This window comes from Micromys minutus (assembly GCF_963924665.1).
Source record: "Micromys minutus genome assembly, chromosome: 11".
In the NCBI taxonomy this organism is placed as follows: domain Eukaryota; kingdom Metazoa; phylum Chordata; class Mammalia; order Rodentia; family Muridae; genus Micromys; species Micromys minutus.
The window spans coordinates 23,840,773-23,867,753 of record NC_137980.1 but is presented as its reverse complement, the minus strand read 5'-3'; the positions used below and the strand labels follow the sequence as shown (position 1 = coordinate 23,867,753).

General features: G+C 42.0%; 1 protein-coding gene across 1 annotated transcript in view; it reads right to left on the bottom strand.

Annotated features, from left to right (window-relative positions):
• DIPK1A (divergent protein kinase domain 1A) overlaps nt 1-26,981 on the bottom strand; it is a 69,898-nt gene that overhangs the window by 12,578 nt on the left and 30,339 nt on the right. The window contains exon 2 of the mRNA XM_080925146.1: nt 4,273-4,407. Within this exon, the coding sequence (XP_080781272.1) occupies nt 4,273-4,407 (135 nt within the window). The remainder of the gene's footprint in view (nt 1-4,272; nt 4,408-26,981) is intronic.

Here is a 26,981-nt window from a genome sequence, read left to right as displayed (position 1 = left end):
AAAAGCCCACGTGAGAGCCGTCTTCCTCAGCCTTCCTCCCCAGTTTTAGGATTTTGTCTCACTGTTCTTTTCCTTACTAGCTTTGTCCAAGTTTTCAGACAATCACTTCCTTCCCATCAGGTTCCAATTCAAAATGGCTTTCCATGCTTTCTCCGTCTTTTCTAGGAGGGATTATATGTAAAATCTACATATAAATCAATATATAACTTATAAAACTATCTGCCTATACCATCCTTAACTATCCACCCACCCATCCATCCATCTTTTTTCTGAAGGTCTGATCCATCCATCCATCCATCTTTTTTTCTGAAGGTCTGGTTGGTCTCAAACAGATATGCCTGCCTGTCTCCCAAGCACTGGGACTAAAATGTGCCACCAGACCTGGAGAAATTACAACACTTTTTAAATGACTGCTATAGGAGGCTGGTTTCATTCCCCAAAATCACATCAGGCAGCCAGCAATAACCTGTAAGTCCAGCTCTAGGAAACCTGACACGCTCTTCTGGTCTCTGCAGTAGCTCCACTCATGCACATGTCCATAAGAGTGTGTGCACACACATACACATGCACACACACACACACACACACACACACACACGAGTGTGCTGGTTGTTATATGGTAGCATTACTTTGAAAATAAACATTTTAAAATAGAAAAATAACTAGAGAAAACATAAAAGCAATATTGCAAGGCTGGAGAGATGGCTCAGTGGTTAAGAGCACTGACTGCTCTTCCAGAGGTCCTGAGTTCAAATCCCAGCAACCACATGGTGGCTCACAATCATCTGTAATGGAATCTGATGCCCTCTTCTGGTGTGTCTGAAGACAGCGACAGTGTACTTATATATAATAAATAAATAAATCTTTTAGAAAAGCAACATACTCAAAGAGAAAAAACAACTATGCTTTTAAATGCTAATAAATAGTGTGTTATTTGTAGATTCCCTCTTGGATCTAGGTGTCTCCTTTTTTCTTTCTTTCTTTCTTTCTTTCTTTTTTTTTTTAAAGGTGTCTCTTTCTAATCTTCCTTAACAAAGATAAAACTGAGGATTTGGGATGAAATCTGCTCAAAGCTTACACACAGAATGCTATAATATTTTGCTGAGCATGGTTTTGTTATGTACGCTTTGAGATAATGCAGTTTTTAATTTGTATGCCTAAACTTTTTAAACAGCAACCTTAGATGATCTTGTTTGGTTAGTTTACTTAAAAGAACAGTAGATGTAGTAATACACAAGAGAGACAAATTACTTAGACTCCATATTTCTAAATAAGAACTGGGACAGAAGAATGTATATACATTACTAATTTTTTTAAAAAACAGGTAGCTGCTTAGGCAGATACTGCACAAACACTGGGAAACATCTGACATGTATCACATTTTAAGACAGTGAGGGCTGGCTCAACTTTCTTCAACACATATATTGTTAGGATTTGAATCTTTGCGTGGATGATTTTCTATTTTAACTTTACAGTATTTAAGGTGTGTCTCTCAAATAGTACAGTTAGATTTGGTTTTGGTTTTGAGGCAGGTTCTCGTTCTGTACCTCAGGCTGCCTTGGAATTTGTTACCCAATCTATACTGATCCTTCCAAATGCTGCAATTACAAGTCAGTTGCTACCACAGCAAACTCTAGATTTTGATTTTTAGAATACAGCCTGACAAGCCCTGTACTGAAGATATCTGGTCCATTTACATTTAATGTAATTACCATCAGCTGAGTTTAAATACACTGCATTGTAGTGCCAAAGTAAGCCACACAAAACTCCTTCTCCAGGACTTGAGAACTTAGATTAATCTAACAGTTGCTGGGAACAGAAGTAGCAATGCCCCTGTTTTAGGACCTAACTTTAGCAGGAGGCATGACTGTTTGTAAGGGTGGGACTCCATACGTACCAACTAGCCAGTGTCAGGGTTAAAGCTCTGGATGTATATCTCCACAAGTGTGTGCTTGTGGAGGCCAGAGGCCCACCTCAAGTTCTATTCTCTTGAGTCAAATATAATTAACTACATCTTTTAAAGCCAGTTGTAAGAAAATTATATATTTTAGACTTGAAAGAATGTATAAAATAATTAGCAAATTATTACCTGGAATCACATTTTGTTTCTAGTTCTTACAAATTAAAGGGAAGTTAGAGTAGAAAAGAATGTTTGCTGTCGGCTCCATCTCTGAGAGCATTATCTCTGATACTACTAGATGATGTGAACAGGCCCACCTGGAATGAGATTGGAACAGTGAATTTCTTCTAACCAAGTACAGTTATTTTTCTTAGATATGTGAACACTCACTACTACATTAAAGAATATTCAGTAAGGCCAGTTGTTTTGTTACTAAATCACTTTTTCCAAATGTTTGACTAAGGAATACTTGATTCAAAGAGTAGACATATCGGTATGTGTGCTGATATGTGTGTGTGGGGGGGGAATGCCTGACATACCCATGTCTGTGTTCATATGTGGCAGGGGAGACCATCAGGTGGTGTTAGATGTCTTTCTTTATCACTTATCACCTTATTTGCTCTCACGGATTGGGTAGACGGGCTGGCCATCAAGCACCTGAGTCCTCCTGTCTCTGCCTCCCAGGACTGAGATTGTTGGCATGCACTGCAGTAGCTTGGCTTTTTATGTTGGTGTCAGGAATCCAAACTCAAGAACTTTACCCACTGTGGTGGTTTGACTATGCTTGGCCCATGGGAAGTGGCACTATTAGGGTGTGTGGCCTTGTTGGAAAAAATGTGTCACTGTGGGCGTGGGCTTTAAGACCATCACCCTAGCTGCCTGGAAGCTAGGTTTTTCCTAGTGGCCTTCAGATGAAGATGTAGAACTCTCAGCTCTTTCTTCAGCACTACATATGCCTGGATGCTGCCATATTTCCTGGCTTGATGATGACTGAACTCTGGATCTGTAAACCAGCCCCAATTAAATGTTGACTTTTGTAAGAGTTGCCTTGGTCATGGTGTCTCTTCACAGCAATAGAAACCCTAACTAAGACACCTACTCATCCATCTCTTGGCCTGACAATACTTATTTCAATATGATTATTCCTTTTCCTCTCTGTTCAGCTATAGGTTCTGTGAGAGCAAGACATTCCCGTTGTACATACACATCTGAGGCTTAGGGAAAGTGACATCCAATACTTGCAGAACCTTTAATGATTTATAACTACAGAAAACCTAAGAATTAACCCTCCCCTTCCTCCTCCTCTTCTTTCAAGATATAGTTTCTCACTATGTATCCCAGTCTTGTTCTGAACTCAATCTTCCTGCCTCAGCCTCCATCGTACCCAGCAGTCACAGGCCAGGATTATTAAAAATAGAGTTGTATGATGAGGCCAGCAAGATGGCCCCATGGGTTAAAGCACTTGGTAAATAATTCTGATGATCTGAGGTCAATCACAGAACCCATGTAAAATGCCAGATGCGGCAGATCACACACCTGTTATCTTGCACTCCTAAGGTGAGCTAGGAAGGGACAAGGAGAATTAGCCAGAAACTCACACAGACAGCACAGCAAAGAGCATCGGCAGAAACATGGAGGAAACAGAGAACTAAAAGTTGTCCTGACACTCAAAGGCACATGCTTGCACCACACGCACACACTCACATGTTAACATGGAGCAAGCTCCTGCTTGGATGCTGAGGTCCTTGTCTGAACCAGAGTCCCATAAAAACAAAACAAACAAACAAAAAAAGAATACAGAAATAAATATATGGTCCTGAAATAGGTGTTTTGACATATATTGAAAGATCTTAGTAGAAAATATGAAGTTAACTTAATTAAGAAACTCAAGTATTTAAAATAAATTTTCTACAACAGTCACAGCCAGTAAATATGGCTATTAATCTTGAACTGGTAAGGTCATTTTATAAAATAAACTTATTACTGGGAGAGAAAAATAAGTGATAAATTTAAACCCTTTAAAGTTTAGTGTTTGCTATGACTTCATTTATTAAAAATATGTACTCTAGAAAATCTATACATTCGCATACTTATACCCTAAACATTTAAAAATATGATATATAATAAACCAAATTTCAAATATATTTGAAAATAAAAATACCTTTTCATAGTGAGATTGCTTCCACACTGATTTACCTGTACTATAGATTTCTGAGTATTGATTATATTAAAAAGTTAGGAAGTTCAGCACAACTGTAATATCAGATTGCCTTTACTGTTGAAGACATTTAATAATTAGTCCCTATGTAGTAACTGTAGTCTGTTATAGGAGGTTTAAAAAAAAACAAAACTAAAATGTTTAAAATACTTACGATGATTTTCTTACAGTCCTTCCCTCTGCATAGCTCTGTATAGGTTGAATACTGCACATATATGATCCAGCTTCCAACAAAAACCACCAGCCAGGAAAAGAAAAGATACTTCACCCGCATGTAGGACAAACGAGCCTGCAAAGAAGGACACATGACAGTCATTCAGCAGCAAGCCAGCACTCACTGCCCTGGGACGGGCATCCTCCTTGCTTGGAGAAGCACAGTATATAATCCAAGCTTTTATATGGCAATTCTAGAACAGAGTGCATTTTCAAGAAGCCCTATAGCATGGGTCTCAGGAAAGTAAGAGAGGAAAGGGAACACACACCCGTCCCTCAGGATGCACAATTAACACCTCCAGGATGCACAATTAGCCTCTCTCAGGCAGCTTTGCTCAGAGAGGCCACTCCAGGACCAGGAAACTGGGGAAACACTGTTCCAAGTTATAGCGTTAAAGGTCTTAACGAATAAACGTAGTAACACTGAATATTTTAGCGGGGCAGTGCTGGCACACTTCTTAATCCCAGCACTTGGAGGCAGAGACAGGTGGATCTCTGTGAGTTCAAGGCCAGCCTGGTCTACAGAGCAAGTTCTTAACCCTAAGCCCGAGTTCCCAAACAGCCAGGACTACACAAAGAAACCTTGCCTGGTGTGTGTGTGTGTGTGTGTGTGTGTGTGTGTGTGTGTGTGTGTGTGTGTTTTGCAAGCCTGTACTCTAGCATTTGGGAGATGGAGGTAGGAGAATCAAAAGTTCAAGGTTATCGTTAGTTACACTGAGTTGCCAGCCAAGGCTATATAAGATTCTGTCTCAATAGAAGAAAAACAAAGAAAAACAACAACAGAAAGGAAGTAAAGCATAAATTATTCCTTGCACGTCAATACTGATATATGATCTCAGCTATTGATGCCTTTCTACATCAGCCACAGGTCAAGCCTTTCAGTATCCAAACATGGCCATTGGTCAACACAGCCTGATATTTACTTTTTGGATCTAGAGTTCCAGTGGTTTGTAGAACTGAGGTCTACAGATAGAACTGAGAAGAATAAATTAAAGATGCACACACACAATGAAAGCTAGTTTTGCTTTTATATTCCCCAGCCAGCTTCTCACACTTGGAAACAGTAGATACTGTGAGAGGGCTGAGCATGCAGAGAAAGCAGAAAGAGACTAAAGAGCCGTGGTGCACAAGCAGAAGACATGAGTTCAAAGGGAAACTGTGCCCAGCGTGGCGAGCTCAAAGGGAAATGGTCCTATCTGCAGTTCAGACATCTGTCCTAAAGGGGTTTCACAGAAATATAAATCCTAGTACAAATAATTCAGTTAAACAGTATGTAGATAAGTCTGAGCTTTATTACTAAATGTAAAAGAGCTTTTAATATAAAACATTTTATATAGCACTAAATGAATTCACACACACACATACACACACACCACACAAAATTAAATCACATGCACACACACACCACACAAAATTAAATCACATGCACACACACACCACACAAAATTAAATCACATGCACAAACATACACCACACAAAATTAAATCACATGCACACACACACCGCACAAAATTAAATCACATGCACACACACACCACAAAGTTAAATCACATGCAATACAATGGAACCAAGCCGTCTGTCTAAAAATCATTTGAGATTACTTGGCCCTAACAAGAAGTCTGATCAACAGCTATAAATTGGCAGGTGCTAACATTATGAGACTCCACTAAGATTCAAGACAAATGCCTGCCAAGCAAGGTGTACACTGAGCAAACAAAAAAAACAAAAAAAACAAAAAAAAAAAAAGGTAAAATCTATTTCAAGTCATCCTGCAAGAGACCAACAATGTTGCCTTTGGCTACCTCCAAAAAGGAAGGAAGATCTTGAACCTCTAGCTGTAACCACCTGCACACAGGAAATAATGAGACAGCCTTTAGCACTGAAAACCGTGAAGCAAAGGACAATTTGAGGCAAAGCTGTGGGAAACATGCTATTCAAAGAGACCATTTCTTTAACAATTAAGTCACAAGGGGTAAGTCTAGACAAGGAGAAATTTAAGACTGGAAAATATTTAAGAAACACAGCAAATAATTACAACATAGAAATCTTTTTAGAGTTCTGACTCAAAATTAAAAAAAAAAATCCAACAACTATTTTTAAAAAAACCCACAAAAACCATCAACAGAACAAAACCAAAGAGAAAAGACCAGAACAGGGAACCAAAAGGCACATGGGAGGAGTACAGGGGGTGGGGGGGGAGAGCTATTAGGGCCCCAACCCAGAGGCAGAACTATAAGCACCTAAAGAAAGGTGAGTGGGGCAGACAGCCTTTCCAGGGATAGTCACACCATACAGTCAACCTTGAAATCAGTTACATAAATGTAACATTATACAGACTGATCAGGTTGTGTTTGTGTATTTAGAAACATATTATATATGCATGTACAATTAAAGGAAAAGAGGCCATGCATTTGAAGTGTGTGGGTGGGGAATGGAGAAAGGAAAGAAAAAAGGAGAATAATATTTTAATTTAAAGAAAAATGTAGGAACTAAGGAAGGGAGCTCAAGTGATCTGCGGTCGTGATGGAAGCTACCGAAGCTACCAAGGAGAAGACAACTCGACATTTAACCTCCAGGGATATCATCTTTGAGTTCACCTGTGACCAGTTAGAGGCACTAAGAAAGGAATTCGAGAAAGACCCCTCCCCTAACCCGGAGACTCTGGAGGCCTTGGCTGATGCACTCGAACTGACAATACAACAGATCAAGATTTGGTTCCAATATCAACATCAAGAGATGAATTCTAAGGAGTTGTCCAAGCCCCGCTCTGGGATGTGTTCCTGTGATTCTGCCAGAAGGGATGTGTCAAAGTATGGCGTGGTTTATGCGATATACAGTACATTTCCTGAAAATTACTCCAAAGGCTTTGGGTCACCCTTGAAGAACCCCAAGGAGTGCCCAAGGATCTGGAAACCCTGAGGAATTTCATGCTCTCTTCCGGGTACCAAAGCAGGGGTGGCAGCTCACAGGATTTCTGACCCCCTGGCATGCCCAGCATGTGCTCTTTCTGTTAATGTTTTTTTTTCAACTTTTGGGACAGAGGGCTGTTGGGTCTTATGTCTACAGATGGCACATTAATAATAAATCTGGCTGTTTCCAAAAAGAAAGAAAGAAAGTTTGAAAGCCAGGAGTGATGAAATACAATTTAATCCCAGCACTTAGGAGGCAGAGGCAGTCTGATCTCTGAGCTCTAGACCAGCCAGGGCTACATAGTGAGACTGTCTCAAAACAAAACAGAAGGAAACAAAGAGAAAACAAAATCTGTGAGTCAGGCCAAAAGGTTTTTTTTCCTATATTTTTCCCTACTAAGTAACTGTGTGTGTGTGTGTGTGTGTGTGTGTGTGTGTGTGTGTTTTCAAGTGCCATAAGACATTTGTGGTGATCAGGGAACAATTTGTGGGAATTAATTCTGTACAACCATCATGTGGTACCAGAGGTTGGATTCAGTGTCCAGTTTGGCAACAGATGCCTGTACTAGCTAAGCCATGCCACACACATGCTTGTCTGACCTCCTTCCCTTCCTCCCTTTCTCCGTCCATCCTTCCTTCATTCTAATTGTCTTCAGTGCTGGGGACCAGACTCAAGGTTCTGTACAGGCACACTACCACTGAACTAATCCCCACACCCCACAAAGTACCGCGAATACTTGGGAGACAACCAATAATCTGAAGTACTGAGAACCATGCAGGAGGAAGGACAAATGGCTTTAGAACTCACAGATTCAGCCCAAGGGTCACCACAGCCACATGGGTGAGCCCTGAGGAACACTTGTCCTGAGGGCTTCGTGCTGTTGTGGATTTCTGCTCTGCTTGCTGCCCTCACAGCCCCCTTAATCTAAGAACTGTGAAAACTCTGAGTGGCTTCCAGCCCCTCACTGGGCAGTGTCTCTGGCACTCACAAGTACAGTGCTGGAGCTCGGCAGCGATGCCAGAGCAGATTAATGATTCAGTCACCACCCTAGGGAAGAACTGAGAGCAGGGAGCACCACCCTTACAAAGCGTTTGGAAAAATGAAGCTGTCAGTGAAGCTGGGTTGAGATGTTTTCACTACTAACTCTGATGTAGAAAATCTTAGGGAACAATCTGAAGTTCAGGAAGACACACTCTTATTAGTCAAGCCAGGGACCTTTTATGGTCAAGGGACAAGAACAATGGCAGCGCCGGCTGACGTGACTCGCTGAGGCTGGACTGGTTGTAATTATTTCTTAGACCCATTTTTTAACTATTTATTTATCTTATGTATGCTCATATACTGTAGCTATCTCCAGACACACCAGAAGAGGGCATCAGATCCCATTACAGATGGTTGTGAGCCACCATGTAGTTGCTGGGATTTGAACTCAGAGCCTCTGGAAGGGCAGTCAGTGCTCTTAACCTCTGAGCCATGGCTCCAGCCCCTTTTATGCCCATTTTGGCCCTCAGCTTCCTGATATGATTTAATAGAATTGCTGATGTGTAGATATGCATTCTGAGGAGTTAAAATAAGTATGACTGACTTAGAGTTTTGATCTGTGATTAAGATTCTTACAAGATTACTCTTAAAGATAGAGAATAAAATAAGTAATCCTTTCTTTGTAACCACAGTTGCTGCCGGCCGGTAAGAGAAGCTGAGAAAACTACCCTGCTTGCTGACTTGGTCAATCTATAACAAGTTGCTTAGCTATGAATGTATTCGGATTCTTGGGAACAACTTGTTTCCTTCACCTGCACTGCATCATGTCATTTCCTATAAAGCAATTGGAGAACACACTGCTTTTCATAATCACTCACTAAAAGAAAAATAGTTCGCAGCCACATTGTAACTTTCTACTGCCTGAAAGATTTTGCTGGTACATATAAGCGATGGAGGAAAAAACGAAGTTGTTGGACCCTTGTTCTTCCATCCATCAACTATGTGTATGTATGTATGTAGTATATATATGTCTGAGTATGTGTTTTAGCTTGCTGCATCCACCAATTGTGTGTGTATGTATGTATGAAATGCTCAAAGCCTGCTTGTTGGAACTTTGTTCCATTAGTCCATCAGGTGTACATATTTACATATGTGCATGTGTGCACACATGTATATATGTGCATATGTGTATATGTGCATGTTTCCTTAGAGACAAGTCTGCTGAGTAATTTCCTTAATCACTGGCTGCTATAAGCAGCAGCCCCCACCAGTACCTGAACCAACCCCCATCAGCGACTCTAAGTATTGAACCCCACTGGCTGCCTGCCTCAGTTTACCCACAAAGCTGGTGATTGGCACTGAAGGATGACAGAACAGTCGATGATGTGAGAAGATGGTACTGGGGTACGGTTTGCTCTTCTCTCTGCATGAGCTGTTTTTCCCACTTCCCTTGGCAAATGAGCAAGCTGAAGAACACCCTGAGAGCTGAGGGGCTCCACAGAAGGCAGAGGAAGTCAGGATAATGAGGTCTTCAGCAGGGTGCTGGGCATCACTGTTGTAGGTGTCATGGCCAAAGAAGCCAAACACATTCTTATCCATCGAGCTACAGAAACCTGCTGGGACTCAAGTCTGAGAACTAGTGCAATGGCCTTTCCGTATCCCTTAGTACCCACAGATCCTAAATGTCTTACAGCTTAAAGTGACTGAAGAAATGACTATAAATTAGAGCTCTACTAACTAATTTTATTGTTTCCATGTGGCATTTGCTAAAATGCTTCTAGTGATCTGTTTTGTTTTGTTTTTTTTTAACAATTACCAAGACAATCTAGCCTTTGATTAAGAAATACAGTATGAAACTTTTGTTCATGCTGAACAACTTAAAATTGCTGCCTAGCAGGTTTTGTGTGTGTGTGTGTGTGTTGATTTTGTGCTTAGCTCCTAATGGAATGTTGCTTTATTCCAAATTACACTCCTGTAGAGCAAGACAACCATTTAGGAAGCACAGGACAGCGATCCTCAGCGGTGCTACTCGTCCTCTAGTGAGGCACTTGCCTACATCTAGTGACATTTTCAGCCTCAAGCTGTGGCTCACCATGGACTGCCACGGGTAACGCCTAGAAAGGCAGATAAACACATTCCAATGTTCCCTGTGTTCCCTCCCCCAAGCATCGCCCAATCCAACATGTCAAATTTATACGACATTATCATTTTATTTTCAATTAGCCTTTAATGCATAAATTATTACTAATTTAAAAGGTATGTGACATCTGTCTGAAAATGACAGACCCATTGGTAAGAATCAACATTAATCTTTTATTGTAAATAAAGAAAAGTCACTGGAAATGGAAAATATGCACATAATAAACAAATCTTCACTGTGGGTTCCACATTCAGGAGCAGGGTGCAGTTGGGCACAAAGCCCGGGGCCATCCCCAGCACAGTATAAACTGGGCCTGTTTCACGTCTGTAGTCCCAGCACTGGGGTGATAAAGGTAGGAGGACCAAAGCTCAGGGTAAAACTCAGCCATGCAGCAAGTTTGGGGGCCAGCCTGGGTAACATTAGATCCTGTCTCAAAAGCAAAGGCACAGGACAGAGAGATGAAACAAACTGACTGTTCTCCAGGTGACCCCCGTTCAGGTGACCTAGCACCTCCATGGTGGGTAATAACCATCTGTGACTCTAGTTGTCTAGGGGACTGACACCCTTTTCTGACCTTCACAGACAAGTATACAAGCGGTGCATTGACACGTGTGAGCGAGACTTGGAACAATGAAGGGGAACTAAGGCATAAGGCTGGTGACTTGGCTCAGTGGGAAAGGGGGCTTGCCATTAAGCCTGCCATTGACCTGAGTTCAAGTCCTAAAACCCTCATGACAGAAAGAGAAAACGTACACCTCCTGCAAGTCCTCCACACAGAGGCATGCGCTGTGGGAGGGTGCTACACATATGCACATAACCAACCTCCCAAATACATTTAAGGCAAAATAGAAAACCCCACAAAACCCAGAGTGATTGTGGTGCCAGCGGTGGCACATGCCTTTAATTCCAGCACAGTGAGGCAGAGGCAGGCAGATCTCTGTGAGTTCAAGGCCAGCCTGGTCTACAAAGTAAAGTCCAGGACAGCCAGGGTTATTACACAGAGAAGTCCTGTCTTAAGACAAACAAAAAGCAGCAACTTTGCTTCTTTTAATATTGCTGACATTATTGTGATTATTTTTAAAAACAAATCTGAAGATTTTCTGTTTGTGGGTTTTATTTTCGAGATAGGGTCTTCATAGCTCCCTGTCCTGAACTGACTGTAGACCCGGCTACATACTCAAGAGATCTGCCTGCCTTTGCCTCCAGAGTGCGGGGATTAAAGGAATCTTACATGAGATTGATTTTTCCTGAAACAAGTGTTCTAAAATGTCCAGATGTGCCACCCCAACCCCAGTATATTTTGTGTGACAAGTTCCACAGACTGAGGTGAAAGCTTCAAAAGGAAGAGGTCTCCTGGAACCGGTTGTGGAACTCTTGGCTGGAGCAAAATACTAAGCTATAATTCTCATGGCAGTATGTCTGTTCTATCTTCTTCTATTCCCTTTCCATATTTATGAGATATTCCTGATTTTAAAAAATGGTTAAGAAACCTTTCCTTGGGATGGTGTCACCAGCCATGACCTTATCTCCAGGAAAACCAGCACTTTTCTTCATAATCATTTACAAAATTACAAGATAGTATTATGATCAAAACTTTCCCAACATTAAAGTTTCATATGGCTGTACATGTGTCACTGGAAATGGGCTTAGGTAAAGAAAGCCTTAAATGAAAATAATTAAAATAGTTTAAATTTACACCTCCAGAGATTCACAAAAATTAGGTACCAGATGCTAAACAATATTGACCATAAAAATTTATTAACCTGATCCTGGAAATACACCGTTAGCTTTGGATGATTTTGTGCTTTACTGTGCCAATGACAATGATGGCCTGTCTGTGACTGCTTCACTAAACACATCTAGGAATTTTAATACCTGTTTCATTATGTATAAAATTCCTTGCTTGAGAACTGCAAAATACACTCAGATTCAAACTACCTGTGAATGTTTCTGTTTGTCACTGCCAAATCCTTACCCACCCAGCTTTCGAGGACCCTTATCCCAGGGACCCCCATATTCGCTGGGGTAGTCTGTGGCACAGATGGAAGCCACACCATGTCTGCAGCGTTCTTACACAAGACCAGCTGAGGGAAAATGAAGAAGAGAGTCACACACAGGACAACTGGGCTCAGTGAGGTGTGGCTCACTGAGGGCCAGCTGTGTAGACCAGAAGATGACTGAGAGGCAGGACCTAGGGGTGAGAAGAATGGCATGTCTGTAAAATCAGCTCTGGGAGGCAGACACTCAAGGATCCTGGGCTTAGCTGGCCAATCAGGCTGGCCTAATTACTGAGGACTAGGCCCCAGTGAGACACCTCATCTCAAAAGACAAGGTAAACTGCTCACGAGGAATGACTACCAAGGTTACCTCTGGCCTCTACATATACACATGTACAATGAGCAATCCTTCCACACATGAAAATACACATAATTGTCAGTATTTTTTGTAAGACTTAAAAAAAAAAAAGAATGTGGGAGAGTCTGAAGGTTCTTTTGCTACTCTTCATGTGATGTCTAGACCCACAGCAGACATTGCAGCATAATCTTTCTAAGAGAAGCCAGTGTGTACTTCTGGATATTCAGACAGCCAGAGGCACGAGAGGCTGATCTCTGTAAACCAGTCTGTCCAGGACAGTTGGATGCTCATGGAGTATGGTCCTCACAACCAGAGTCAGTCGGGGGGATGCTACCCCATGGGCTGGTACTCTGACCACTTCCTGAGTCCTAGAACAGAACTGCTTTTTCCTACTGTGCCTTGAAAAGTGTCCATCTAGTTTACTCTCTCAGCCAACCCGGAAAATAAACCTGTACACAAAATACATTATTTTCTTTAAAAAAGTAGACTCACGTCATAACAGAAGTTATCTTTTTACTTAATACAAACATATTCCTTTCCCATTAGGTTTTTATATTAAGTCATTAGTTGTATGTTTATGTGTGTGTATATGTCTGTGTAAGTGTAAGATACGTATGTCTGTGTGCCAATATGAGCCAGAAAAGGGTATTGGGTCCCCTGGAGCTGAAGTAATAAATGATTTTGAGCCCTCTAATGATATGAAGAGCATGAAGCAGAGCAGGTCCTCTAGAGGCCCAGGAGGCATGCTGAACCACTGAGCCATCGGTCCAACCCTCCCTTACATTAAAAAATGCTTTTTAAAGTGTGTCTGTGTGTATATACATGTAGTATATGTGTATTCATGTGTGTGTGTACTCATGTCTGCCTCTGCAGAGGCCAGAGGAACCCATTAACGTGTCTCACTGTCACTTTCTGCCTTGTACCCTTCAGTCAGGGCCTCTCACTGAGCCTGGAGATAGGCTAGCAGCCAGCAAGCTCTAATAACCCTCTTGTCTCTGTTCCCCCACCACAGAGCTGGGTTTCCAGGCATGTGTGCAGCCATGCTCGGCTTCTTGTATGGGTCCCAGGAATGTGAACTCAGGTTTTCATGGCTGCACAGAAAATACTCTTATCAAGCCAGCCCCTCCCCTTAGTTATTTTTAAATGGTGTCTAAATGGAGACCTAACATTTTAAAGTGCGGTGTGCTGTCATATACTTGACCCTATGTGGACTGTTGAACACTGATTGTTTCCAATATTTGCTAAAGTAACAAAAACAATACTATTAATGAAGATCAGCATGAGCTAGTGATGTTCCACAGATGGGTTAGGGTTAGGGTTATGTACTTTAGGTATGTTGATTTATTTAATCCTCTTAAAATTTCTGACCAATTAGAGTAAGATAGTCAAGGTTAGAAAGCTCTGGCCCATAAGCCAAGATGCTCTCTGATTTTATTTAAATTACAACCATAACCCCAAAAATCTATGTATTAACTAATCCAGCTTCCATCCTACAACAGTGACGTTCAATGGTTGCAGGGACCATACAGCTATCAAAGCCAATGTTTAAAAATCATTTGGATCATTACAGAATCTGCTAACCTCTAAACTGTCTGGAAGATTCATTCTCTCCTCTGCCTCATGGAGTCAACTCGGTGCTAAGTGAGTGTGTGGCATGATTTGTCTACAGGAACACATCCCTGGTCATTTACTGACCCCTGGAGAACAAGTGACGCCACAGTCCACATGAACCACACCCGTGTCTCTGCAAGCACAGCAGAGCATATCTGGTGTGTGGGGGAGAAACACATGCTTGTTGTACGCTTGGGGGAAATTGTTAAACACACTGCCGTAGCTGACTGACCTGAAGGGATGACCATTATTCTCACAAGAACTCAGGGTGGGACTAGTCTTCACAGCACAGACACACACACCTGAAACACATAAGGATTAAGCAAAGCCATAATGGTTCTAAGTAAGACAGCCTGAATTTGAATCGAGGCAGCCTGGCTTCAGGATTTATAATTGCTCTGCTCCACAGCCTATTGTAATAAATACATAAATCTTTGCCTAAGTATTTGATTATTTTTTCAGAGAGGATTTCAGTGACTGACATTTCTAGGTCAAAAGCTTTGCAGTTTTAAGAGGTTTAAGAAAACATAATGTTACAATGTTTTCCCAAAAACTTGTAAAAATTAACACTCACTGTTTTCTCAAATGCACTTACTTTACCCAGAATCCACTTCTGCAGACATCAACAAAGGCTCATTTCTTTGACAGTGGCATATTTTATTTTATTTCTTTAAAAGATTTTATTTATTTTATTTATGAGTACACTGTAGCTGTCTTCAGACACACCAGAAGAGGGCATCGGATCCCATTACAGTTGGTTGTGAGTTGGTTGCTGGGATTTGAACTCAGGACCTCTGGAAGAGCAGTCAGTGCTCTTAACCGCTGAGTCATCTCTTCAGTCCAACAGTAGCATATTTTAAAATATACTCTTTGAATTTTTACCATGAGGCCTGACAAAAGTCCAGGGACACTGAGGCTAGGTGGACACTAAACAGACTAAACTTACACATGACAGCCTTTTACAATGCAGAGTATGCCAGGGCTGCAACCAGAAAAGCACTGCAGAGATGGAACAGATGGAGCCCGTTTCTAAAGCACTCTCAGAGGAGGATGACCTGGGTCAACATCACATATCGTAAGATCTACCAAGGCTGAACTCTTTGTGTCTGACCTAGAATAATGAAAATTCAGGTTATAGGATTGGACTAGGATTATAATCTTGCCTATATGCACTCTCTTCAAAGGTCTTGAAGATTTGCAGGCACATCTGTAGAATAATGGTCATAGTGGCAGTGGTTTTCAGAACAGACTGAGGAAAAAAAGAAAATAAAAAGTCAGTTGATAGGGCTACCAAGATGGCTCAGCGGTTTAAGAGCATATACTGTCGTTTTAGAGGGGCTCACAACTGCCTTAAACACCAGTTCCAGGGCATCTGATACTGATGGCCTCAGTTGGCAACTGCACACAGACACATATATATATAATTAGAAATAACAAAAATGAATCTTAAAAAAACAGTTTGGGGGGGTCTAGAGCTGGCTGCTTTCCAGGGCACTTGGATCCAATTCCCAGAACTCATATAGCAGCTCACAACTGTCTATAACTCCTGTTCCAGGAGATCCATCCAATTCCCTCTTCTGACCTCTGTGGATACTTGGACACATGGACACACACACACACACACACTAAACAAATATTTTTTTTAAAAAATCAGTTTGTAAGCTGGGTGTGGTAGCACACACTAATTCCAGCAATCAGGAGGCAGAGGCAGGAGGTTCTCCGAGTTTGAGGATAGCCTGGTCTACAGAGCTAATCTCAGGACTATCAGGACTGCACAGAGAAAACAAAACAACAAAACAGTCTATAATGATAAAATGTTTTTAGCGAGGCTTAGACACCTTAAATCACACCACTTGGGAAGTGGCCTGGTGTGAGTTGGAGGCCAGCCTAGAGGACAGAGTTCTAGGACAGCCAGAACTATACAGTGAGACTCTGCAACAAAATAAACAATCTGATTTTAAAAATATTTCATAGTATGCAAACAGATGGCTCTAATTTTGGAATTTCTCCAACAGGTGTTAATCTAAAATTACCTTCTCAGTTCTCAAATTGTAAAGAAAGCTAAAAACAAAACCTAGAGAAAGTTCTTCAAGAAAAATAACAGCTGTCTTGATCACAACAATGTTTACTTAGGAATAAACTTATAATGAAAGTGCAGGAAGATATTCTAAGAGCTGTGGCCACTTCCACACTGGTAATTTCTTATCATAACACTCAAGCCAAGGTAGTAACAGGCTTTGCTCTGCCCTAACAAGGATGCTGAAAAGCAACGACCCAGAAGCCTTCATGAAAACACAATGCTTAACTGAAGTAAGGGATAGCACACAAATGAAATCTGAACTGCAACAAATTCCTTAAATGTGTGCGTGTGTCTCATAGGCAAAAGACATGAATGGCTTTAAAATTTACCAAGAGTGTGTGTGAGCGGTGGCTCCCCAGCACAGCTGTTGTCATTTTGTTCCATGCCTGCCAGCTATTTCATATTGCTGCTGTAACATGCAGAAAAATAACTTGACTCAGAACATACCCTGTTATGTTCTGTGTCTTCTATATGAGGTTAGTTAATCTTAAAAAAAAAATCCACAAAGTTTTACATCAGACCCATCAACTTAAAGGTCATTATGAACTGTTATGTCTAAAGTGGTTTGAGTCAGAGCTGACCACTGAACAGCACTTCCTGCACCTGTGCATGAGCTCGTTGTGGTTTTTATACTTTGCAGACTGACAGAGAAAGATGTTCAGAGGTATAGATAACTTCAGCTACTCAAATCCAAATTATGCTCCTGATCTAATCAGTATTAGGGCGTGCATTCAATAAACCATCCCTTCTAACTGAGATCGGTGTTTGTGTAGCGACTCATGGACCTCAAAAGTTTGGAAAGATTTTGCAGTTGGACGTATGTTCAAACTGCCAGTACCCATATAAAAGCTGGACATGGTTGTGTGTACATGTAACCTGAGGTCTGAGTGCTGGAGACAGGGACGCCAGGAGTGTGTTGACCAGCTAGCCTAGCCAGGTCAGCGAGTTTCACATTTGGTGTGAGACCTTGTCACAAGGCAGAATAGGACACAGCAAGAGATGATGAATCCTCTGCTAGCCTTCAGAAATTAGAGGTGTGCGTTATAGAATATTTGATCACACTGTGAACCCCAACATTGTGTTTTTTATTGAAAAAAGCTTGTTTCTAGCTGTGGTGTGGCTTAGCCTTAGCACACACCTTTAATCCCTTTGGCTGCAATGCCTACAGTCGTGCCTTTATTACACGCCTTTAATCCCAAACAATGAAGGTAGAGTTAGATTATAGAAAGAAGCAGCCATGTTTGGAAGGGATGTCTAATTGACTGGCAGACAAAATGACAAATCAGAGAAAGATTTGAAAAAACAGGCTATGCCCAGCTCTCACTAGAAGAGAGAGGAAAGGGAAGCTACTTAAGAGAGCAGTGCAGACAGAGAGAGGTGGGAAGAGGGAAAGGAGGAGAAAAACGGAGAGATGAGGAGCGCAGAGAAGAAAGAAAAGAGAAAAAGGCCGTTTTACTGGTTGTATAGAGACATGCTGCAGAGGGAAGACAGGCACAGGTAAAGACAGAACAAGCCAGAGAATGAGGAGCCAGAAGACTAGAACGGATGGCCAAAGTTAGCATCAGGTCAAGCAGTGCAATTCAGGAGAAACTGAAAAAAGCCAGATTAAATCAGTTAGTGCACAGAGGAGTTTGAGCCAGAACAGCTGAGATGAACCAACCAGCCAGAGTCCAGAAAGAACTAGAAAGTGAGCTTATTCAGCAGTAAGGCTCAGAGGCTGAAAACATTCTAGGTCTGGATAGGATTGTATGGAGGCTGGAAGCTTCCAGGACTAGGCCTAGGTCAGCAGATGGGGGCAGTAAACCTTTACAATTATCAGGCAAATAAAAGATACCACAACAGGTGGACACTACCAAACTGTTTGTGAAATGCTGGGGACTGAATTTAGGCCTTATTTTTGTTAGTAATCTACCAACAGCTACATACCCAGCCTCTTATTTTTGTTGTGTTGTGTTGTTTATTTGATTTTGGGTAAGTAGCTCTTTGAAGCACTTAACTGAATGGGCCATCCCAGCAATCTCCCTGTATTTTTTAAGCTTTAAAAGACTACTTTGTGTTTTATTCTAGGGTGTTATTAATTTTAAAATTATATCAAACACTTCATAAAATCATCTGAGTGGTTGCTTTATGGGATAAGTGACTGACAGGGTCACATGAGAAAATTTTAAGAAGATAGAAGTGTCAATATAAGTCATGTGTTGGTTATCCTATGAATACATTTGTCCTCACTAGTTCGGATTATACAGCTGAAAACTAAAACAGTTCTTTTCTTGTTATACCTCAGTAAGACAGGCTACTTGCTATACATGTTAGAAATAGACCAGGTATTGAAATGCTTTTAGATTTAAACATATCTACATTTCAAATTCTAAATAATGTCTGTCTTTGGAGTTAAGAAAGCAGGGCCAGTTGGAAAGTTATTACATCAGAGTTTGGAAGTAAGAAAGGGAAGAAAAGGGAACAGGTGAAAATTAGAAAACAGAGTGATCAGAAATATATGATTATGAGCCAGATTGGACAACAGACAAACAACCCCAGGAAAGTACTAGTCTTGTGGGGGGTGGATAGAAATAAGGAGTTTGAAGTGGAGGAGGAGGTAGTGATGAAGGAGGAGGAGGTAGTGATGGAGGAGGAGGAGGTAGTGATGAAGGAGGAGGAGGTAGTGATGGAGGAGGAGGAGGTAGTGATGGAGGAGGAGGAGGTAGTGATGGAGGAGGAGGAGGTAGTGATGGAGGAGGAGGAGGTAGTGATGGAGGAGGAGGAGGTAGTGATGGAGGAGGAGGAGGTAGTGATGGAGGAGGAGGAGGTAGTGATGGAGGAGGAGGAGGTAGTGATGGAGGAGGAGGAAGTAGTGATGGAGGAGGAGGTAGTGATGGAGGAGGAGGAGGTAGTGATGGAGGAGGAGGAGGTAGTGATGGAGGAGGAGGAGGTAGTGATGGAGGAGGAGGAGGTAGTGATGGAGGAGGAGGAGGTAGTGATGGAGGAGGAGGAAGTAGTGATGGAGGAGGAGGTAGTGATGGAGGAGGAGGAGGTAGTGATGGGGGAGGAGGAGGTAGTGATGGAGGAGGAGGTAGTGATGGAGGAGGTAGTGATGAAGGAGGAGGAGGTAGTGATGAAGGAGGAGGAGGTAGTGATGGGGGAGGAGGAGGTAGTGATGGAGGAGGTAGTGATGGAGAGGAGGTGACAATTATTAACAAGAACAAAAATCTACTAAACTGTACTACACAGCACTGAATGGGTATGTTGTTTCAGAGGTTATAAAAGAGCTTCTGTTTTCTAAGCTGGACAGAGCAGAGGTAACAAAGCAGGAGTTTCTGCTCACCTCGTGATACAGAAATCATGAGGAATCAGGCAGAATAGTTAAGCAGGGCGGGGCCTCTTCAAAAGAAGTTTTAAGAACCAAAGCCAAGCCACTTCTGCTCTAAGTGCTCAGAGAAAGTGCACAGTGAGTTTGGTCAAGCATTCTTTTCAACACACGGGTGCTTGAAACATTTTATCAGTAAGTTGACTTTAAAATTCTCACCTAATTGTAATTCCGCTATACCACAAAAGGACTTAAAAAGGTTCTTATGTGCTCATAATAAACTCACAGCCCATTAATCATGGCTGTTGATTTACTCCATGAGAACTTGATTGACCTCACCTGATAAAATTCTTTAACTAAGAGTTTCAAGGATTCACCCTAAGACCTGCTGAATCTGAATCTTTGGGATTAGGCCTGGGAGCCATATTTATTGTTTATTTGCTTATCAGTGTGTGTGGATGTAGGTGTGTTGTGTGTCTGCTTGAATGATATGCATATGTGCTAATGCATGTGTGTGGAGCTCAGAGGACAACTCTGGAGTTTAAGGGTACCAAGGCTCAAAACTCAGATCACCAGACATTCATGGCAAGGAATTATCTGCTGAGCCATCCGAGCCAGAAATATTCTCCTTAAAAATTCCCATGCCTAGGAGAAAATGGTTGCGGTAAAAGCCAAGTAGATGAGGACCTGTGGGAGGACACCTATTCAGTCAGCAACAGTAGGATTATGGAAGCCTCAGTCCTGTCCATTCCAAGGTTCCATTTAGTAAAGGACTTTGAGTGATGTCACTGCTGATAACAACATGAAGAGACAATGCTGCAGCTCCTGGGAGGTGAGAAAATCCATGGGGAAGGGGTTGCCAGCAAATGCATCCACTGAGTTCAGCCCTGAGGACCCACATCTAGGAGAGTCCTAACTCTCACAGGTCATCCATCCTCTGACACCTGCTGCCATATGTCCCCATATAAGTAAATGATTTTTAAAATGAGTTTGGATAATATTCTTTTGAGACAGGGCTTCTCTCTGTAGCCAGGCTGGCTTTTAACTCAAAGATCTGCCTGCCTCTGCCTCCCAAGTGCTGGGATTAAAGGCACACACCACCATCACTCAGCTATAAGTTTGAATAATTTATTAAAACTTGGGTTTTAAATTTCATACATAACTATAGGATCTTGTGTAGCAGCTGAGAAATAATGTAAAAATCCTTTTCTCAGTTTTCTCCAATGATAACATTTTGGAAATCATAATACTACAATTACAATACTGATACAATCCACTGATTTTATTCAGATTTCCTACTTTAATTTCTTTCACTTATTTTTGTTTTTATAGACAAGGTCTCACAATGTCGCCCTGGTCATTCTGGAGCTCCATGTAGACCAGGCTGGCCTTGAACTCACAGAGACAGAGATCTACACCTCCTGCCTCTGCCCCGAGTGCTGGGACTAAAGGTCTACCTTTACTTTTACTTATTTTATTTGCATGTGTGGGACACATTTCCTCCATGTGGGTTCCAGAGAGTGAATTCAGGTCATTGGGCTTAGGGCAAGCACTCTTACCCACTGAACCATTTTGCCAGCCCCAGACTTCCTGTTTAACATACACAGGTCATGTGTGTGTGGATGGTATAGGTGGCTATATTTCTATATGATTTTATGATCATACAAAAGAGTTCTGTCATTAGAAGTTAACACTCTTTTTATAATCACAGTCACCTCTATTCCCCCTCCCGCTCTGGCAACATTAATCCGTTTTCATCGATACTATTTCATGACTGCCATATAAAAGGCTTCATACAGTTGACAAGTGTTTGAAATTGTAATGTTTTATGTGTGTGAGTGTATCGTGTGCATGCCTCATGCCCACGGAGGGCCCGAGTGAGTGCTGAACTTCCGGGAATTGAGGTAAGTCATGTGCTGTCATGGGAGGAAGAGGAAGAGCATCTAGTGCTATTAACCACTGAGCCTTCTCTTCAACCTCTAAGTTGTTTTTTTGTTTGTTTTTGTTTTTGTTTTTGTTTCCACTGAGCCTAATTGTCTGGAGACTCATCCAGGTTATGCTGGTTTGAATGTTCGAGCTGCCCACATAGCACAAAACACAGAGTTCTCCACGCCTTTCCTTTGCAGACATTTCATCCTGCAAAAGGTATTTAATCTCTGAGGAGTTGTAGGCACCTATTCTCCAGAATGAACAATCAATAAACAGTGTGGAGCCGAGGACTGTATCGGCTCCACACTGTTTATTGATTGTTCCCCAGCTCCCCCTGCCCCCAACATGGGGGCAGGGGGAGCTGGGGAGCCTTCCTTGTATAGAGCCGCCACCCCAGTCTCCAGAAGGGTCCTCCATACTCCCGGACACTCACCCCCTGAGCTAAGCCAGAGTTCCCTATCTCTCCTGGCCTCATCGCAGGCCTAGGAACCCCCTTTGTTTCAAACTCCACTTGGTTTCCAGAAGTGACTAGATGCCCAGGAGTTAGGGAACCCCAACTTTAGCTTCAGCTTGTGTTGTTTTCCACTCAGTTTCCTACCTCCGGAGTGGTGGTGGAGTTCCATACCCCAGCAGCAACACAGAACACCTCCTCCTCCAAATTCTTCAACCAAGCTGATGGCACCAGGAGAAAGAGTTTTTGGACAGCAGCTAAGCCATGAGGTTACTGTCTTCATTTATGGGACTGATAACCTCATAAGAGGCCCTGGTTTTTTGTTTCTGTTTGTTGTTATTTTGTTTAGTTCTCTCTGTGGAGGGACGTAGCTAGAAGGCAACATTCCACAGTCCAGAAAGCCGGACTTCACTAAATAATGCATCTGCTGGCTGCTACCTTCACCTTGGGCTCTGAGAAATAGCCTTTATAAAGTCTGAATGATTAGGAGACCATGTGCATCGATACGTTCCATTCTACTGTTCCGTAGTGTCCCACATCTATTTGTGCTGGAACTTGGTTAAGCCTTCCTACTCAGAGACACCGAGGTGACACATGGGCTGCTTCTGGCCTTTATATGAATTCCTGTGTCAAAGCAAGGTTTTATTTCCCCAGAACCAACGAGCAGGAGCACGTCTGCCGGGTCATGTGACATCACATATTTAGCTTCCAAGTGATTTCCCAATTATTTACAAAGTGTTTTACAGTTAATATGCCTACTAGCAATGTGGGAGTGATCCAGTCTTTCCATATCCTCAGCAGAATTTGGTGCTATCCCTGATTCCACTTGGAATCACAACACTACACAGTTAAATGAGGAAGGAGTCTGGACTTGAGGGGGAGGAATTTAGGATCGTGTTTTGACTTTGGCACTTAGTAAATACAGGCAAACTTGAACTCAAAACTTTTAAAAATGTATTTATTTATTTACTTCATATTCCAATCACAGCCCCCTCTCTCCCCTCTCCTCCCAGTCCCACCCTTACAATCCCTCCCACAATTACCTCCTCCCCTTCTTTTCAGCGGAGGGAATGCCCTATTTGGGTACCACACCACTGTGGGCCATCAAGTTGCAGCAGGACTAAGTGCATTCTCTCCCACTGAGGCCAGACAAGACAGTCCAGGTAGAGGAAGGGGGTTCAGTATCAGGCAACAGAATCAGAGACAGCCCCAATTGTTAGGGGGCTCACATGAAGACCAAACTGCACATCTGCTACAAGTGTGTAGGGGGCCTAGATCCAGACCCTGAATGCTCTTTGGTTGGCTGTTCAGTCTCTGTGAGACCCCATGGGCTGAACTCAAAACTTTAAAATGCTGCTGGGCATGGTGGTGCATGCCTTTAATCCCAGCTCTTGGGAGGCAGAGACAGGTGGCTCTCTGAGTTACCAGGCTGGTCTACAGAGCAAGTTCCAGGGTTATACAAAGAAACCTTGCCAATTTTTTTCTTTATATGTACAGGTGTTTTGCCTGCATGTATGTGTGAACCATGTGTGTATCTAGTGCCTATGGAGACTAGCAGAGGGCATCAGATTTGGGATGACAGATGGTGAGTCAACGTGTGGGTGCTAAGAATGAAACCTGGGTCTTCTAAAAGAACAGTTAGTGATCTTAATTGTTGAGCCATCTTTCTAGACCCTGAACACTGTTTTGAGACAGGTCTCATCTGTATTGCCCAGGCTGACCGTGGGCTTTCAATCTTCTCTTGCCTTGGCCTCCTGAGTAGCTGGGCTTGCAGCTGTGCATCAGCTGGCCTAACAACTCATACACACTTGTTGATATAAGTGGTAGTTTGTCCTTTAAATTATGATTCGTAACTCAGAATAGTATTACAACAGAATTATATTAATATATTTTTTTAAAATCTGCGTCAGTAAAAAGACAAAGGATTCTCTTAGCTGGTAGGGAAGACAGGTGGAGTACAAAAATATTACATGAAGATTTGCAAGAAATTTTATATAAAGAGCGAAGGTTCTTAAGTTGTTTGGGATTTTTTATTTTATGTGCATGAGTGTTTTGCCTGCAGGCATAACTGTGCACCATTTGTATGCTTGGTGCCCATGGATGCCAGAAGGTATCAGATTCCCTGGAGCTAGAGTTACAGATCATTGTGAACCACTATGTGGGTGCTGGGAACCAAACCCTGGTCCTCGGCAAAAGCATCAAGTACTCTTAAACACTAGGCAATCTCACTAACTCCTCAAAGTATTTTTAAAGCATTACAGTGTATTAGGTACCTAAAGAGGGTTTCAGTTGCTTGAACCTTCAAGCCCACCCTACCCTCCTCTCAAAGGCTGGACAAGTGTACAGCGCTGTGCTTGCCGTCTTCTGAGTTCAACAGTTGCTTGAATTTTGTTCACAATCTGAGTTCAGAGAAAGCAAAGGTCACAGGGCAGGCCTAGTAATTTAAAATATGTATAATCTTTCTGTTGCTACTCTGGTACAGCTCGGCTGAACATAACAGTCATGGTATCTATACACAGACACACGGGAAACAGCATTAGCTGAGCTGCTATTTCTGTCCACCACATTCATGCCAAAACATGCCAACTTTCTAACTAAGGCAAAATGAATACTGACTCACTATAATTCAGTCATTTATGCACTCTATTCCTGAGCTCATGAAATGATATATGAGAGAATTCAGAGTGAGCCCAGATGGATTGCCTTAAGTTCAAGATCAGCCTGAGCTACAACAGACCTCAGATGAGTTATTGATACCTATCAGTAGCCCTGTGTGCTCCCAATTCTTAAAGAATACTGTCTTTAAGTCACAATGTGAAAAAAAGGAGACAAAGTGGTCTGCCCACTTTTATCTATATTTGGGGACATTTCTGCTTTTAGAATACTACAAAGATAGATACTGAATCCTTAAGCAGAACACACCAGAAACACCGTTTTCTTTTTCCTATTACCAGTCTCTTTTGCAAAAACTGCACAGAGTTCTCTGTTCCACAGAGAATGAGACGATAATCTCTTAAATTCCTTCAGGCGTCACAAGCAACAGAGGGAGCCCCAGAGTGTAAGAAGCTGTCACCAGTAGAACACAACATTCCAGAGGCCTTAACCATGCCTCACAGCCCTCCTGACACAGCCTTTTACTGCTCCTCATGGCTTATTTTCTCTGAGCTACATCATTCTTCCAACCCTGATGAACAGAAAATGAAGAATATGACAACACTGTCATTCTCCTGCCTCCATGCTGGTAGTGGGGACTGAGTTTCCAGGACATGGACCTTAGCGGGCATGCCATACCCAGGCTGTGGCCATGTTCAGAGAGCTCTGACACTACCCGAGGCTCCTGTCATCTGCTGGAGCCCTTAGCAGCTATCACTCTTCATTTTACTTACTCCAGTTCCCCTGATGTGAGAACATCAGTAAGAAATTTGGCATCAACTCGATCGATGTTTAAAGCAAGCCCTGCATTAAGAGCTGGAAATGAAGCCAAAGGGATCAGGCTCTCGTACCCTGGCAGGGATGGAGGTGGGATGAAGCAGCTGCTTTGGAAAGCAATTTGGCAGTTCTTCAAAAGGTTAAGGAAAAACTGAGCATATGACCCGACAGTTCCATTTCTACGTATGCAGTCAAAAGAACTGAAAACAAATGTCCACATTAGAATTCGGACCTGTTCTAAGTGTTCATAGCAACATTACTTGTAATAGTAAAAAGTGGAAAAAATCCAAATAACTATCATCTGGTGAGCAGATAATGGTGTGTGCTGTCCTGTACAACAGGCTATTACTTGATCATAAAAAAATGAAGGGTGGGGGACGGAGCTTTAGTAGCATGTCTGCCTAGCACACACAGGCCCTAGATTCAATTCCTAGAGCCACGAAAACTGACTAGGAGGCCCATGCCTTTAATCCCAGTACTCAAAAATCGAAGGCAAAGGGATCAAAATTTAGGGTCATCCTCCTCAGCTACATTGTAAGTTCAAGATCAGCCTGGGCTGTGGAGCCCTGGTGTATACCACAAGTGTGAACCTCGAAAGCTTTATACATGTAAAGGAAACCAGATTAAAACAGCCACATGGGAGACACAAAATAGATTAGTGGTTGTCAGGAGCTGGAGTGGAGACAAACGTGTAGTTGTCTTAATGGCTTCTGAGAATGGAGTCTGTGACATCCCCAGGAGGCCATTCTAGTATCACAAGTTTCCAGCACATCTGTTTTAATAACTAAGAAAGCAGAGGTTTCCTCATTCGTAGGGCATAATATTTAGGCCTATGTAGAAAAGAAAAAGGGATCAGAATCCAGGGTCTTCTTTTAACTCAAATCTCCCAAGACAACAATAATCTGAATTAACGGACAACCTGAAACTCTTCATATTTTCCTGGTTATATTTGTAAATGTGTCTATAATCCCATTATACTAGAAGAACAGCTTTAATTATCTGTTTGCTTTCCTAGCAATCCAGATGCAATTTACTTTATAGACAGCTATAATCAGTATGCATTCTTTCTGCACTGTAAACACTGTTAGCCTTGTTTAACAATGTTTCCAGTGTTGCAGGGATGCTCCACCCAGACGAATGATCATTATTTACCTTTTCTTTCTCGGCTTTTGTTTTAGTTCCTCTACTCTGCTGTGTACAAGCAAAAGACAGACTTTGAGTTTCACTCTTTCAATTACTTTCTTCAGGTTGTCTTTTAACAGCAGTTTACAAGTCATGGAACATGAACATTTTTGTGACTCTTGTTCTCCAAACAAGTTTCCACACTGTTTTGCACAGTGTTGTGGGGGCATGCTTACAGATAACTAATTTAACAGATTAAATAACATTAAAATCTTATTACTGAATTTTATTTGTCCAAACAGATCTATATATGCCTTTTAATTATAAAAATTACAAAG